The following is an 18,728-nucleotide window of genomic DNA, read 5'->3' on the forward strand; positions in this document are numbered from 1 at the left end:
GATTGTACGTCGATGGAAAATAGAAGCGTGTGTGCTGCTCACGCCCCTTTCGGTGCGATATTTCAGACGCTTATTATTGAAACGCCGTTTGGATCAATTACAAGTTTTATCTGAAATGCACTCTCTGTTGTAGAAATCACGGGTGAGCTGCACATGCTACACAAATTAGGATTTTTTTTGTGCACTTGATTGTTATGAAGAAGACACCTCTCGAAAAGGACATCCGATCGCTTTGAATGAACGCTGAAGATGTTCGACTATATGGATTTTCTCGCTGTTGGTAACGTGGAGATTGTGGATTTTTATACAGCGAGCCCTTGCATGCTGCAGGAGCAGGAACAGTCTTTTGCCTCCTGCTTCAGTGAGTTAACAGAGACGGAGTCGGATTGGCAAGTACATCATCGGACGTCGCAATGTAGGTTAAACTTAACTGTTACGAGAATGTTATCCTTTTGGTGATTGATGTCAATTATTAATATGTTTTGCATCATAAGAAATTATGTTTGATATAGCTTTATATAGATGCATATTAGGCCTGTTGTGAGTTACCTGTATGACAATTGTACAATTAAGCAGCAAACTCATTCTATTCTATAATAAAATAAGGCTCATTGCAAAAGCAGACATCTACATCTGTGGGGGGGAATTATTCGCTCCAAATGGTTGGTGTTATATAACACTTTAAACAAGCGAGTCACTAGGCCTATAGACCTACAATAGCCTATATTGTATCTTTACACTTAAATAATGTGGCTATTTAAAATGTTATAATATAAACAATTTCAACAAATGCTAAATCATTATACCTTTTTAAATATAATTTAGGCTAGACATGCAGACAATGGACCAATTTGCAACAGGCCTATTTGAATTGCTGTTTAATATATGCTTTGATTTGAATCTAATCATAAACGGTTAATTGTCATCACATCACTACATTTCTATTTAAAATATGTTATATTAAGAAATAAGTATGTATTATAAGTAATGATATATTTCATGATTTTATTCCAAGTGTGGGTTGGTTGTTTTCTTGGCATGTTGCTCTTCAAGGATCACAATGATCATCAGTGTTGATGATGATTCAGTGTTCATCATCTCTCGGGGTATTATTTTCTGTAGTTTTTTCCACAAGCACATAATGCTTGGAATAACAGAGCAGCATGCAGTATCTATAAAGGCATGCCGGTTGGAGGCCTGGATGTTGTCAGTGGCCAGGACTGTAGTTTGGACAGGACAGGATGGTCATTTTGGGGTCACCCTGAGTTCACTGGACGGTCACCAACTCAGGAGGTCAGACAAGGTCCAGACTGAGCCCCACCACCAGCACACACACACACACACACACACACACACACACACACACACACACACACACACACACACACACACACACACACACACACACACACACACCCTACTTACTCATCTAATACTCATTAAACATTTTATTATATTTTAACTAACAAGGTGATTCGCACAGAATGACATCACATATCTTCCATGGTGAACCATTGTCATTCATCACCACTAGTAATAATAGCACTATTATCCAATCCACCTCCTCAAGTTCTCTGAAACAAAACAAAACAAAGACCGAAACGTCCTGTTTATCTGTCACACTCCAACACTAATACCCTCACATTTTCTGCAGATGCAGATGGTTTACTCTAATACAAATGAGGCATTGTGTCATATACATCAAACGACACCACCTAAATTGGGGTAACCTCACTCCCTTCCCCCATTCGAATCACTTAGCGTAGCATAACCTCCCCGTACACACACACACACACACACACACACACACACACACACACACACACACACACACACACACACACACACACACACACACACACACACACACACACACACACAAATACACTGTGTTCCACTCTCTCTTCCTCATCAGTCAGTCGTGGCATGCTCCTGCATTGTTTTGCGTTGGGCGAGAATGCTGGCTAATGGGGGTGTCCTCTTGTTTGACCTGGAGTTTCCAGGTTCAACTAGAGGCCACTGGTTCAAGGGGATGGAGATAAGCAATTTTTCTCTTTTTGTCTCCTTTTAAATGTCTTTCTTGGGTGTCTTTTTTTCTTCTGTCAGAGGTTCTGTCCTCCTAATGGTAGAGATGATTAGGAGACAGCAGGGAGGCTGGCATGGCCTGTTCTCCCCCGTGTGAGAAATGTGCATGGGTGGGATGCTTCTCTAGGCGTGAAATGGCCATAATGCTTATCCAAGAAAAATGCAAGTAAGAGTAGCTCATCATACTATGGCCCATAGTATGAGCCCGTAGTCTATGGGGCTGCGATCCTTTAGGATTTTAACCATTCCGATTCCTTAACCTATTAAGACCGGAGGCCGTTTCTAAATAAGTAGTTTCACTCTTTCAAGATCTTTCAAAAATAGCAGATGTACAAGAATCATATATGTGCTATTTTTTTATATCCCAACGCTAAAATCTAAAATGAGACATATATGCCTCCCGGTATTAAGTTAAAGATTCCCTCTCAGCGGCCTGAATTCCTGAAGGTTCCCTTTTAACGATTCCTATGTATTTAAAAATATATACCTGTATATAATTTTGCTTCCTTCATTATGTTTTTTTTGATGAACACAAATTCATGCAGACTTGTCTTGCGTACATATTAATTTTAATTGTAAAGCAGACCGGAAGATTGTGTGATAAAACAGTTCCAAGCGGTTCTGCAGGCGGTTCCAAATGTGATAGAACTGATTCCGGTTCCTATAGGATCAGGATCCCAACCCCTAGCTCAGGGGTTCTCAAACCTTTTTAGGCTGTGACCCCCAAAATAAACATATTTGAACTGGGGACCGGAATTGTAGGTATTACATTTAATGTGACTCAGTTCCACAGGTAAATATTGTGAAAATAGCAGATCTACATGCTCACATCGCCTCACACTGCGAGGCGTTGTGAGCATGTAGATCGTCTATTTTCACAATGTTTGCCTCTTGCTTACTTATTGACAGTGTGGCCAGTTTGGTATTAAAACGGTTTTGAAAGTCAAAAATTGTCACTTTATAAATGTGCAGATACCCTGTATACACTTATGCTGTATGTTGGTTTGTTTACCGTTGAGTGAGAAAAATATTTTTCTTTTCCTCACTCAACGGACCCCACAAAATAATTTGGGGACCCCACTTTGGGTCCCGACCCCAGGTTTGAGAACCACTGCCCTAGCTCGTACTTTGCTCATATAAGTAATAATGAATTGCATTTTTTATAATGTATACCGACTGTTGATCGCCTCATTGTATGTGGTGGAACAATCACCACACATTTGACATTCTTTAGACTGTATTGTCTCTACAGGTGATAAGACCTACAATGACAATTAACTACCTGTGTTATTCTCTCACAAGGCTATTTTAACAGCCTCAGATAAGATAACAGTTGCTGACTGTCTTGCCTTTTCACTCAAATCATGACATGATTCAAAGATCTCTTATCTGTTAAATGCTATTTTATTTGTATCTATAGAAATACACATTTCAGGGTTAGGGTGAACATGGCACTGTCTTTTAGTGCATTGTATTTTATAGCATCATAGTTCATAATGTAATCATTCTATACAAATAGGTACACTTAAGGGTGTCAGCTTTATATATATATACTAGTCCTTACCCGTTCAAAGATATGAGCTCCGAAATGATGTGCAGTGTGTGGGTTATGGGGTGTGCACTGTGCACACAGTATATGAGGGATGGAAAGTAACTTTCTGGTGCTTGTATGATAACATGTAGGAGCATCAATGTAAGAAATACCCGTTTCGTTTAAAGGCTACAGAGATACTGTGTACCGATCTACATGACAACATCTGAAAGAGGGCCAGCCAACACCCCCCCCCCCCCCCCCCCCCCCCCCCCCCCCCCACACACACACACACACACACACACACACACACACACACACACAGAGAGAGAGCTGGTTAAACATGTTGCCTCATGCTAGATGCAGAATAGATGTGCCTCATGCTAGATGCAGAATAGATAATAGATACACCATAAAAATGCTAATATACAGCATACGATTTGTGAAAGTGACAAACGGGCTTCACAGTTATGTCAGGTGTGTTCATATGCTAATGGTGATGCGATTTCAGATCAATTGCTCCAGCCACTGAGGAGAAACGCTGTGACAGACAGACAGACAGACAGACAGACAGACAGACAGACACTCACTCACTCACTCAGACAGACATTCGCAAAATTATAGTATAGACTAGTCCTTACCCGTCCAAGCTCCGAAATGATGTGCAGTGTGTGGGTTATGGGGTGTGCACTGTGCACACAGTATATGAGGGATGGAAAGTAACTTTCTGGTGCTTAAATAATAATATGTAGGAGCATCAATGTAAGAAAGACCTGTTTCGTTTAAAGGCTACAGAGATACTGTGTACCGTTCTACATGACAACATCTGAAAGAGGGCCAACACAAATTCATACCCAAACAATCTAAAATGATAATCATAGTATTTTCCTTCTGCAGACATTTTCTTTTTTTTTTTATGTGAAAACAGCTTAAAACCACTTAAACCCTACTCCTTTTTTCCCTCTACACCAAATCCCTTTGCCAGTGAAAACAGCTGATCTACATATCTGTAGACCATTGATTGTAGATCTTCTATTTTCGCCAAATGTTTGTCCCAGAATAGGGTTGTTGTTGTTAAGCAGTCATGCAGGACGGTCTGATCTGATCTCCCATTGGTTCAGTGGAGCAGCTTCGGGCACCAATAGGAAGCTGGGATTGTACTGGGCACCTACAAAGTGTAAACTGTGTCAGTGTATTGCAGTGGTTCTCAAAGTAGGGTCAGAGGACCCCTAGGGGTCCTTGGGGGCGTTCCAGGGGGTCCCTGTCTAAGATTGATAATCAATAAGAGCCAAATGGACCCTTAATGGTTTGTAACTCTGAGATTGTACAAATGGAACCAAATGGGGTATGTGGCATATACCAAATGCATATCAAACGAAGGGTCCTTGCAATTCAAACGTTTGGTGTATTGTGTATTGTTGGAAAATAACATTATGCTCAACTTTAGTGGAAAAGATACCGAAAATAAAACAAAATATGAATAAGTAAATAAATAAATCTAATTGCATGTATCATTTTCAGACTATTGTTATTGAAAAAATAAGAGCATAAACCTTTTCAGTGCTAATTTTGTTGATACTCGTCACTGAGTTTGAACACAATGAAAGATCATTAATCCTTCACAGATTCTTTAGGAGAGACAATTTGATACAACCTGGGATATACGATTGAAAACTCTTGAAACCATAAAATCCTCAGTGTTCCTTTATACATTTGAAACTTTAGACAGTGTGCAAATGTATGTATGTATGTATGTATGAGTTAAATGAACACTCATAATTTTAGAGTTCAGACACTGCATCAGATGAATGTTGACCACACATCATTCATTCTTTTTCCTTTGACAATTTTGCTTTCAGTGTTACTCAGGCACGTGCACACATAGCCCTAAAAGGGGGCTTGAGCCCCGGCCCTTTTACCCGTCTGTAAAAAGGTTCCCTCTCCAGACCATGAATGCAGTTTTTATTATGGTGAAAGAAATGCAAATGCCCTCTTTCCATGTCATACCTGAAGGCAGCATTCAAGAGAATTGCCTTGTCCAAACTCTCCTGAACTTGAATGCAGCGTCGTATGTTGAAAGAATTGCCCTCTCTGTGTAGAAATCAAGCATCGAAAATAGCCGACCTCCAAGCTCACAACGTGTCGCAGCGCGACGCGTTGTGAGCTTGGAGGTCTGCTATTTTCGATGTTTTCACCAAAAGGCCCTTTTAGAAATGTCAGCCCTGCCTCTAACATTCTCTGTATGTCCCTGGTGACTCTCTCTCTCTTTCCCCTTCTATCTCCTTGTCACCATGTGCTAGCAGCAGTGGAGAGTCAGAGCTCTAGTTCTGGTTCAGAAGACTTATTCGCCAGTCCCCGTTCCCCGCTCCCCCCTCCTCGAACCTACAAGCCCTGCTTTGTATGTCAGGACAAGTCCTCGGGCTACCACTATGGTGTCAGCGCATGTGAGGGCTGCAAGGTAAGATTATTATTAGGGCTGTCACAATCGTGATTTTTGGACATAATCGTGATTATTTTTCATAATCGTCATAATCGTTTCCATGTTGAAAAATGATCATATATTTCAATAAAAGGTCAAAAATAGTGGAAATAGCAGATGCGACGCGTTGTGAGCTTGTAGATCGGCTATTTCCACTATCAATGTTCTTTTTTAAGTATAAAGTTGTCAAATATGTCAGTAATTATGTGTCATATGATATCTACCATGTGCAACTTAAAGCAGAAATGTAATTGTCAACGACAAAAACACAATTAAAAGTTAATCGCAATTGTTTGAGTGACAAATAATCGTCATGTAAAATGTCATAATCGTGACAGCCCTAATTATTATAAATAATAATAATGACCCTAACCCCTTGGGGTGTTTTTTTCTTTTGTCGCTGTATATTTGCACATTATGTGAAACTCTGCATTTACCTATCCTATAATCACTTGGAGCATTGAGCGCAGTAGAATGGCACTAGGAAAGCAATTCGAGATTAAGAGTCTTTGCTCAGGGACGCATATTGACACATTGCTGGCCTGGCCTGGAATTGAACCTGCGACAACCAGGGCCTCTGGCTGCCCAGGCGGGAGTCACTAACCACTCAGCTAAGATTCAGGGGTCATGGACGTCATTTGGAGTCCCAGGGGATAGCAATTGGATTTGGAACCCCCTAGTGTTTGCATCTAACCTCAAATTCAGTTACATTATGCATAATTTTCCACCTCTGAATGCTTTCTGTGGAATAATCTGATTTTAGATTGACACTATTCAATCTTAATCCACTCCCATCCATCTACATGTGACATACAGTATGACACATGTTATAGACAAGTGTTTTCTTGTCTGCAACCATACTGCCATTAACCACTTTCAACCTGGCATTCCTATTTTGGGGGGAAATAGAAGCTATGTCATTTTGGAATTAAATGTATTTGTAACAGCAGCCTACTCCAAAGGTAACACAAAATATATAAATCTACTTACACATGGGCCTCTTCTATCGCCACCTTCAGGTTGCTTTCTGCAGACTCTTATCTCCGGTGCCCCTATCCATGCCAAAACCTTGCACACACACTCCTTGGCTGGCAAACCACAACCTCCGCCCCTGATTTCTCACATGCCCCATAGCGCCACCGTGAGGTTACTTTTGGCAGACAACATTATGCGACCTGGCGGTCGCTTATCTCCCGATTAGGGAGTCTCACTGGTATTATTACATTGTATTTGCAATTGTAACAAATACAAAATACAAGAGATTGGAAGGTTCTTGCTTGCAAAAAGTGAAACTTGTATTGCTCCTGCTAAACTGCATAACTCAATAGAAGTGCAGTTGTACAGTAGGTTGCTGCCTATAAAACATGTAGACAAGCAATGCGTTTCAAGCTCAGCCATCTGACTAAGGTAACATAAAGTATGGAATGGTGGAAGAGGACCTGAGGAAACTGAGGAAAGTCTTCCTATAGATTAGAAACTAGAGAGAGTTAGAGAACACAACAAGGCAGAGAAACAATAAACAGAATGCAAGAGCAACAATCAGATCTCAAGAGAGATGAGAGATCAAGTTCCCCAGATTGCAGATCCACTGTGTAATGAATGAAATCATGGACGTCTAAATACTCATGGGAGCATTTGACTGCTGTGCTTATTTTTGTCAAACCCAAGTAGAGTTGAACTTTGGCCTCATAAACTGCCTCCATGTCAGGATCATAGTGTTTCAATCAATACTATTGATAATGGCCTCCACAACAGACACAACAAATGCGTGGTCTCTTTCATAATCTGTTTCCTCTTATTGATGAACTACTGTACGTTACTCCATAGTCAATCACCATATAAAGTGATATTTGTGTATTTAATGCTCTTTTTTGGTAATGCTGTGCAATATCCTAATATTTAATCGAATAAAGTAAGTAAGTTGTGTTCACTTCACTGGGGGTTTACTGCAAATAGTAATGTCTGTGTATTGTGTAACTAACTACACATTTAATGGTTGTGGTAAATTTGATAATAAAACAAATCGTCGTTGTAGGGTGGAAACCTTGTATGTCCAAAACCGTTTGTTTTTTTAAAATGATTTAAACTAGTGAAAACAGCCGATCTACAAGCACACAACGCCTCGCACCACAAGGCGTTGTGTGCTTGTAGATCTGCTGTTTTCACTACTTTTTTGCAACAGCCTTGTATTGTGAAGCAGGGCTTTACTTTGCGAGAAAAAAAAAGTACAAATGTAAAACTTGAAGATACAAGGTTTCTGCCCGACAACGACGAAATGAATCCTTTCTTCCTTGGCATTGTGTGGTTGTAGGGGTTCTTCCGACGTAGTGTGCAGAAGAACATGGTGTACACCTGCCACAGAGATAAGAACTGCATCATCAATAAGATCACCAGGAACCGCTGCCAGTACTGTCGTCTCCAGAAATGCGTCGCTGCCGGCATGTCTAAGGAGTGTAAGTGTCTGGTGTACTTTAATGCAAGTGAGGCACGAATCGTCAAGATTGTCACCTCACCCTATCGATAAAATATTCATGAAGTCTTTGCATATTGTCGTTGTCGGGTGGAAACCTTGTCTGTCCAAAACCGTTCGTTTTGTATTTATCAATTTAAAAATGATCTAAACTAGTGAAAACAGCCGATCTACAAGCACACATCGCCTCGCACCGCGAGGCGTTGTGTGCTTGTAGATCGGCTGTTTTCACTACTTTTGTGCGACGGCCTTGTACGATGAAGCAGGGCTTTACTTTGCAAAAAAACGTACACATTTGAAGCTTGGAGATACAAGGTTTCCACCCGACAACGATGATATACAGCCTCAGACATAACACGTCTCTGTATTGCAATATGCTGATTTTAAGAGTGAGGAAGATGGCAACCATAAGAAAGTCATAAAAATGATTAAATAATGACGTTTTTGAAGGATAGTAGGCTATATTATATTTTGATGTTGGGTGTACTGTAGTCAGGTAAAAATAGTATTGCTTCTTTAACACAATTATTATCCTTCAAAAACATCAAGCAGTCCACTACTACCCACAGCACGGTTGACTCACATATAACAAAGTCATTAATGTGGTGGGAGAGGGGGAAGGGTTTGGGAAGTAGTAGGAATGGCTCTGTGGGCACATGTTTCATTGTTAGCCCTCAGCACTCTAGACACACGCATTACATAAATACTACATCACATGTGTTAGCCTTGTGGACAATGTACTGCATAACTCCTGCAGGCTGCCACTGTAGCCCATATCCAGTGATCGAGATGTAATATGATCTCACTGCTGGTGTTTACACAATGACGGAGTGGATATAGAGCATCCAGTGAGAGCGGGAGGAGGAGAGTCCAGCTCATAGGAGTGCACAGGCACGTCACTTCAACGTCAGGCAGCGCGGCAGTAGTTACGTAAGACATGGAACTCCCAACATGTGAATGGCTGCCCGGCCCAATCATTGGGCTTCAGTCATTGGGCTACAGCGAAACGTGTTGACACAGATCGCGAAACGTGTTGACACAGATACCGCAGCGGTTATGAAACTTGGTTTAAGTTACCTTAAGCCAAGTTCATGGACTTGCCTAGAATAGAAAGTTGTACTATAGGCCTATGGCCCATAAAACGCTGATTCTATAAGCTATTGTATGCATACTCATTCATCAGGCCTATCGTGTGTAGTGTAGTAAGTGAACATACTGTAACAGTATACTGCTGTTTCAGATGGGAACCTCACGTCTTCATATTCTGCAAAGGATCATTATTTTGTCTTTGACATTATTTTATTTAAATTTAAATGTTTTTACACTTAACAAACTTTTAAAACATTTCAAGTCAGAGAAAGAAAATAAAACAACTGGATTGGATTGGATAGCAATGAGCATGACATTTGGAATCTCTTTCACTTATTTCCCCTATAGCAGTGGGTCCCAAACCTTTTAGCCCGTGACCCAGAAGAGAAATTAGACATTTGCCCGGGACCCAAACTAGTGAGTAGTGACCCAAACAAACTCACCACGCGCCGTTTCGCGCCGCGTTGTGAGCTTGCAGATCGGCTATTTTCACTAATTCTTAAACATTTTTTTTCTAATTTATGGAATTTCTTAGCTTTTTCTTTGATTTATTCATAAAATGACTGCTTTTTGGGGAAATGTTAATGAATTATTAAAAACAAAATGTAGGAAACCAAAAATAAAGGGAGCCATACAAATGTGTCCACGACCCACTGTTTAGGACCCAGTGCCCTTATATCATCTCATGCCTTCCCCAGCGGTGAGGAATGACCGGAACAAGAGGAAGGAGAAGAAGGAAGCGGTGAAGATGACCATCATGGAGACCTATGAGCTGACAGCAGAACTGGGCCTGATTGTGGAGAAGATCTGCAGGGCGCACAGAGAGACCTTTCCATCCCTCTGCCAGCTGGGGAAATACACCACGGTGAGTCACAATGCGTGTATCTATTCTGCATCTAGCATGAGGCAAGACCCAAATTCAGAGTGAACATTTTTAACTCAAATCTTTGCTTCTGGGGGTCCCTGGAAAAAGAAAATTTTAGATGGGGGTCCGCAGCCAAATACATATCATTTTGGGGGTCCTTGACATGACAAAGTTTGAAAACCACTGATATAGAAACATACCGGTACGTTTTTCAGAAAACTGTTTTTTTGTCGGATTTAGAAGACATTTGTAGAATCTGCCAATATCAGCGGCTCTGTATCCTTGAGTAAAACACTGGTGATCACCACACTGGTGCAGTGAATACACTGAATTCTCACTTCACTGAATGAAGCATTTAAAATGATTTCTGAGTTAATCAATAGATGGAGGATCTAAAAATAAATGAAACCATTGGTGGTGACCAATCACAGTTTTTGTTGTCAGATTGTATTATGACATGCTGTGTGTTAAATAGGATCCATAATGAATTCACTGTATTTAAATCCACTTGAGCAATGACTGAACTTCCTATTTTTGAAATGTCACACTACAGTGATTCAGATAACTTTAACCCATCAAGAACTGGAAAGCCTACCGTACATTTTTATACCTTTAAAATTGGGAAAGCATCTCTGTACACTGCATTGGATTGGAAAATTAACTTAACAAATACTCCTCTGTCTCTCTCTCTCTATCTGTCTGTCTGTCTGTCTCTCTCCTCTCCCCTCTCGTCCCACTGCAGAATTCGAGCTCTGACCACAGGATCCAGCTGGACCTTGGGCTGTGGGATAAGTTCAGTGAGCTGGCCACCAAGTGCATCATCAAGGTGGTGGAGTTTGCCAAGAGAGTGCCCGGCTTCACCGGCCTTACCATCGCTGACCAGATCACTCTTCTTAAAGCTGCCTGTCTGGACATTCTGGTAGGGCTTCAGCTTCTACCACAAAAAAGGTCTTCGGTTTTAACACTAAAAGGAAAAATATATCTGAGTAGATACTATTGTTAGAATATAAAAATAAAAAACACATTTCATTTTGGCAGTTCCATGGACAATTATGAAGAAAGGTTGTCTGAGAAGGTTAGGAGGTACAAGCCTCTAATCCCTCTTTGAGCGACAACAAACACAATCAGACAGCAATTCATTCATATTGAGAGATAGAACATACCTTGTCAGCTGTGTCTGTCTCCAGAAATGGCTAAATCTCTGAGACTCTCTGGCCCTCATTTATCAATGGAGTGTAAAAATCAGTGTATTTTTGTCCTCAGATATTTGCGTAGGCCAACATTGAAGTGGCATTTATGAAATCGTCCTACCTGGCCAACCCTGGCATACATATGATCCCAGCGTTGCCAGCTGAATTTAAATAACACGCCCTTAAATGTTCTCGAAACGCCCCGATTTTGCGACCAGAACAAACAGAATACTACATAGCAACGTAAGGAAAGCCAATAGGAAAGAGTTTACCGCACGCCTCACTCAGATTTATTCTGTAAAGGAGGCTGGCATCCTACGTACATGACACACGACCATGACCACACCAGCAGTCACATCGTCATTAATGGAATTACGTTTGGATATTAATTTAACCCAATATCGGTGACGAGCGCATTTTAGTGCTTACACTAAAATAAAGCAATCATGTATACGTATATCTCCCCGGTGGCCCAAATAAATCATCCACAGAGTGCACTGGGCTGGGCTGGGCACAGCCAAGTTTGGAGTGGGTTTTATAGGACTCACTTAACTGTATGGAGACCTCACGATCACGGACGGTCCACGAAAACGAAAAGATTACAGCCGTGCTGTTGGTCCTGACTCCCGAAAATGCTCAGCGCTCATATAGCCTAGCCTAATATGGGAGCGTTAATATATCCTTGTTCTGAGCGGGCGATCTTATCTGAATGACTGTTAAAGCACGTTGTTAGATTTCTTACATATCTATAAATTTTAATTGCTTGTCATTGTAACATTGTAATAAAATCGGCGAGCATGTTCATGATGTACAGTATGCTTTTATAAAATTTTATATTTTTACAGGGATTATTTATTAGTGTGATAGATATACATTTTGGAGTGGATACATGTGTCAAGATAGTTAGACAATGCTGCTTCGCATGTCTACAATGGAACAAAGTGGTGTAAGATGAACCCTACACCACCTCAGAACTTGACGTGAGATCTGATCCTACCCAATGTCAAAGTCACGTTGCGATAATAAATGCTGACACTTGCCTAAATTTTGGCGCATGCCAAAATTTTGATCTGCACCATGTTGATAAAGTAGGGCCTTTGTGCGGGTGTAATGCTCATCACTTAAAGCAGACCTAGTCCATTGTTGCATTGGTCGTGTCACACGTGTACACCCTGTCCCAAATCTTTTTCAGCAGGTGCACGTGCACGGACATGCATCGATGTAAAACTCTCTCTCTGGGTCGTCCTCAGACGAGCCTTCCATCGTCGCTTCCAGTCATCCTGGTTCTCCATACATCCAGACAGCTCGTTTGTGCTTTGCGCTCCTGCGTCATTCTTGATTACATCCACGGATGTTAGTGTGGGACGTCCTCGTGACCGGTGCCCACGTGTTGGTTCCCACAGCACCAGTTTACTGGCTGGCACACCTCCGACAACGTTTACAAAAGCTGTAATGTCACACCAGGCTGATTTAACAAAAGAACACGCCTGTATGCATATCAGTACACCACTGTCTGACCTGTTAACTGACCTGTGGGTGCTAAGCGATGTGCGCGTGACATCTTTAAAAACACTGCCCACATCGAGTAGAACAGTGTTCATCCCCAGAGACCTTTGTTGCGTCATGCACGCGTGCAGGTTTCCTTTTGTCTTCCTTGCATGCATTTCCTCTGTTGTTCTCTGCAGACTGTGTCCTCCTCTGTTGTCATCAAAGCTTTCTGTCTCTGCCAATGGTAATCGACTGTCTGGTTGCCCCACGGGATTGTAATGTAAAATCAAAGCCCTATCACATTGTTTTTACGCCATGGGGGTGTTGTCTAATGAGGCATGCTGCTGGGACAAATATTACTGTTGTAAATGTAATAATGATTAACCTGATCTGTCTCATATTGCCCTACTTGTTTCTTTTCTTTGATTTCTCTTGCATAGCCTACTTATATTTGTCCTCGTTAGATCTGTCATCGTTGATCTGGCTCATCCTCTGTTGTCTGCCCTCTACAGAAACGGATGAATATATCAAACTGTCGTACAGACAGTTAATGCATATTTTGAGGCTTTTAATTATGAATTTCAAAAGATTTATTCCAATCAGAGAGGTCTAAACCGGGTTCTGACCATGCTTTTTCCTAAAATGATCCATTGACTGTAGGCCACACATGTTCATGGGAACCTGACAGGGGTTAGTTTCACAGTTTATGGGGGTCTGTCTTTTTGAATCTTTTGTCCAATTCTCTCATTGTGTCTCTCGCCTCCCCTGTAGATCTTGAGGATCTGTACGCGCTACACCCCTGATCAGGACACAATGACCTTCTCAGATGGGCTGACCCTGACTCGCACCCAGATCCATAATGCTGGATTTGGACCTCTCACAGACCAGGTTTTCACTTTCGCCGGCCAGCTGCTGCCCCTGGAGATGGATGACACAGAGAGCGGTCTCCTCAGCGCCATCTGCCTGGTTTCTGGAGGTACTGCTGTTGATATTCAAGTTTAGTTCATCAAGTTCGTCCTGCAATGTATGTTGTCCTCAACTCACTCAGATAGTAGAGACAACGTGGTTATGTAAGCCAGAGGCGGAGCTTGCCTTTCCAGCATATGGGTGTAAACAACTATAGGCATTTACCCAATCATGATATAGTCCAAGTTTAATGTAAATAAGCATGGTGATGTTACAGTAAAAAATGATTAAAAAAAACATGGCAACGTGACTATTATGTAATAGGATAAGTTCTAAATCTTTTGCACATTCATACTGCACAAGCCTACAACTTTGTTTTCCTACTTATCATCTTTCAAATTCAAATGTCAAATTCATCACTAATCTTACACTCTTCTAGTTCCGTTTTTTCAGGTCTTTCTCTCTAAGAAGGATAGCAAGCAGTGAGAGATGCTCGTCTAAATGCAGACAGAGCTTATCAAAGGAACATTGTCTGTAATTGTTGATATTTTTCAAGCCTATTAGTAGATTGTACTATAATCAAACTATTCTATTCTATTACAGGTATATATTGTCTAGAATAGATTGTTGATCCCCATGTTTAGAACATCAAGGAGACAAAATGTCACAAAGATATTTTCTTAAAACAGTCCCATCAGTGATGACCCATCAAGTCTTTTCAGGTTTCAACTTACTTTGAAATATAAATGTCTCAAGTATACTTATGTCTGAAAATGATATGCATATTAAAAATACCTTTAATGGCAGAAAACCAAGAATCACTAAAAGTCCAGTAAAGCCAGTAAACGTAGCTTGTACATATTGGTGATTGGTTTTTTTGGGGCGCTTGTTTCTAAAGTGTAGTTGCTTATTTGGGCTTGCTTCCTAATGTTTTTTAAAACAGTGGTTCGCAAACATTTTCATGTCAAGGACACCCAAATGAAAATGCATTTGTCCAGTGTCCACTGCACTGACCCCCATCTGAAAATATGTTGTGCCAGTGATATATTTTGTACAATATTTTGTAAATATTCCAAATATCTTTTTTAGATTTCTTTTTAGAGAGGTGGTGCCATAGTTTTTAACTTTCTCATTTTTTTTGAGCGGTGGTCACACCGTCTCCATAGCGTGGCCGTGTGTGTATCCGTCTATGTGGGTGGGTGGGTGGGTGGGTCCGTATGTAGCCGTATGTAGCCTAAGTACCTCTGATGACCAGAGAGGTGCTGTTGAGTCTAGTCTGCCCTGAGCATCAACTGCAATGACATGGAGTGACATGGATGGATGGATGGCTCTCTCTCTCACACACAAGCAAGCACCCCCCCCCCCCCCCCCCCCCCCCATATATATTTTTTTATAATTTTTTTTTTAAATATTTTTTAAATATTTTTTATTATAATTATTATTATTATTATATATTAGTTTTGCTGTTGCGCAGCCTCCACGACCACCGCTCAGTTCACACGGGTGTGATTTTTATGTGTATACGGATTTAACATTACTCTAAATGACCCCCAGGTGTGGTTATAATATGCAAATATGTCTTCCTTGTGTATTTTTGATTTGAGTCAAAAGGCCCAGTCGAAAAACACTTGCGTTAATAACATCATATAATAATCTCCTCCCCTTTTACCATTCACCCAACACTGTGGGTGTGGCTAACTTCAGCTGGGTCACCAGACCACCCACCTGACAACCAGGCATACTTAATGAACTGTTGGGTGTGGCCACATAAAAACGTAATTTTAACACGTTCTATTCACTTTTTTTTTCTTCTTTTTTTTTATCTTCCTCTTAGTATAATCATAATACCTGATCATCATGTTTTCTTTTGGGGGGGGGGGGGGGGGGGGGTCATGGCGCCCCATCTTCATTGCGAGCTCGTGTATAGTCATCAAGTCGCTTCTTTTGGGCTTGTTTTGGTAGACCCTGGTTGCTTATTTATCTCGCACAATCTTCACCACTGCTGCTGTCCTGTCACTGTCAACAGACCGTCAGGACCTGGAGGAGCCGTCCAAGGTGGAGGTGCTCCAGGAGCCCCTGTTGGAGGCTCTGAAGATCTACTCCCGTAAACGGCGCCCCAGCATGCCCCTCATGTTCCCCAAGGCCCTCATGAAGATCACAGACCTACGCAGCATCAGCGCTAAAGGTCAGAGATAACGTGCTGGCAAGCTAACGGAAACCTTGTATCTTCAAATTCTAAATGTGACTACGTTTTTCGCAAAGTAAAGCCTTATACAAGGCCGTCGCACAAAAGTAGTTTAAATCATTTTTAAAAAGATAAATACAAAACGGTTCTGGACATACAAGGTTTCCACCTGACAAAAATGATATGTTCTTATAATATTTACTAATGTGGCTGCTGGAAGGGTGCAAGGGGAAATGATCATGCATGTTCCTTGCCCAAAAAAAGCTGGAAAATAGTTTTGTCTGTTTTGGGGAAGTTTTATTGGTCTAAGTCAGAGAACCAATGTTTATGTCTATAGCTGGTGCTGTAAATGAATGTGAATGAGTGTGAGTCTAGCTATGTAACACAAACTCCATCCTGTGGTCATTATGCGTCATTGCATGTGTCATTCCCTGTGCATTTCATCTTGTAACTTGCTAAATGCTAAATGCAGGTCTGTGTTTGTAACAAAGTATATAGCAGGGGTTTTCAAAGTGGGTGACGGGGCACCCTGGGGTGCCGCGACGGCAGTCCAGGGGTGCTGCGAGATCATTTGATAATATTTGGAATTTAGGGTTAGGGTTAGGGTTAGGGTTCAGTTAGGGTTATTTTCAGTCATTTCAAAAAAAATTATCTCAACGTTTTCCTCGCAACATAATCACTAAAATATCGTCACTGTCGGGCAGAAACCTTGTATCTCCAATTGTACGTCATTTGGTAAAGCAAAGCCCTGCTTCATCATACAAGACTGTCGCACAAAACTAGTGAAAACAGCCGATCTACAAGCACACAGTGTGCTTGTAGATCTGCTGTTTTCACTAGTTTAGTACATTTTATAGATGATAAATACAAAACGAACGGTTTTGGACATACAAGGTTTCCACCCGACAACGACGATATGCTATAAATATAAGGTGCTGGGAGTGAAAATTATTATGTAGGGGTGCCTCGGATTAAAGAAAATATTTATGGGGTGCCCTGAGACAAAAAAGTTTGGGAACCCCTGGTATATAGCATACCATAACGCATCATCATGATCATGTGCTGTTAATGGACTTGAACCCCTTGTGTTCTGTGTATGTGTTTTGTTGTGTAATATATATATTCCATCCTACGATGGTGCCAACAACTGCTGATCACAACAACGCAGCAACTGTTGGCGTAGGCCGTAGGCGGTAGGACACAGTTAAAGCAGTGGTTCCCGAAAGAGAGATTAGACGTTTGCCCGAGACCCAAACTAGTGAAAATAACAGATCTACACGAGCTTGTAGATTGTCTATTTCATTCATTTATTTATTATATTTATATTATTTGTTTTTAAAATGTATCCACAAGTTTCCGCGGGAGTTTACTGGAGACCATCGGGACCAAACTTCCGGGTTTAACAGCAGACATACAAGCTCACGTCGCGTCGCAGATGCAACCCGTTGTGAGCTTGTAAATCGGCGGCGGAAGCTCGGTGCAGACGTCTGCGCAATGCACTATGGGGCGTTGGAAACTCGTGGATATAACGTTTTTAATTTTTTAATTTAAAAAAAATATATATATATAGGCTATACTTTTTTATTTTATTTAATGTAGTAAAAGAAAATTTGATTCCCGAGAGTCCCAAGACTCCCGACCCACTGTTTGGGAAACAGTGCTGTTAAAGGACTTGTGTCTAAAGCAGGCTTGTGTTTGTGCGTGCAGGGGCGGAGCGGGTGGTCACCCTGCAGATGGAGATCCCTGTCTCCATGCCTCCCCTGATCCAGGAGATGCTGGAGGACCTGGAGTACCTGGAGAAGCAGAAGAAGAAGAAGAAGCAGCAGCAGCCTGTGGAGAGCGGTGGCCCTGCCGAGCAGAACCACAGCCCAGCCATGCTCTCCCTCTCTACACAGTACCTAGACACAGGATTGTTCATGTGAAGAAAACAAAACTAAACAAAAAGAAAAAAAACCCTGTCGCAGTATAATACCTCCAGCAAAATCCCTCAAAAAGAATGACCACATAGCTTGATGTTGTTTGACCACTTAAACCCTATACTTGGTTGACCGGAGTCCCTCAGGGCTCTGTGCAAGTGTGCGTTTTCTGTTTTCACTCATATCTTCGCTGAAAATAGCCGATCTACAGGCTGACAACGCGTCTTAAACGTGACGGCGCGTTGTGAGCTTGTGGCTCTGCTATTTTCTAATGCGGATGCCGGGGTTTAAGTGGTTAATAGCTTCGTATGAGCTGAGGGGTCCAGAGCAGTGTTGTATTGGTCGTGTCACGTGGGTAAACGCTGTGCCGAATCTTTTGGAGCAGGAGCCACCCTGGCCACAATATGCCTTCTGGTTGGTTCTAATATTTCTAGCGGAAGTGCTGTGTTTAACCCATTTAGGCCTGAACACATTATGACGCAATATTTTATGCTTTAACTATTGAAAAATAGCAGATATACAAG

At 41.4% G+C, this 18,728-nt stretch overlaps 1 protein-coding gene across 1 annotated transcript; it reads left to right on the forward strand.

Annotated features, from left to right (window-relative positions):
* Positions 1-249: 249 nt before the first annotated feature.
* Positions 250-18,210, forward strand: LOC308298225 (retinoic acid receptor beta-like; the record flags this gene model as incomplete). Its single annotated transcript, XM_080741786.1, has 8 exons — positions 250-415; positions 5,920-6,074; positions 8,407-8,548; positions 10,353-10,519; positions 11,262-11,438; positions 13,969-14,173; positions 16,130-16,288; positions 17,996-18,210. 8 exons carry the CDS (start codon positions 250-252, stop codon positions 18,208-18,210), a joined length of 1,386 nt encoding a protein of 461 aa, XP_080597912.1.
* Positions 18,211-18,728: the final 518 nt, after the last annotated feature.

This window comes from Nannobrachium achirus, assembly GCF_963921795.1.
Source record: "Nannobrachium achirus genome assembly, chromosome: 2".
Taxonomy (NCBI): domain Eukaryota; kingdom Metazoa; phylum Chordata; class Actinopteri; order Myctophiformes; family Myctophidae; genus Nannobrachium; species Nannobrachium achirus.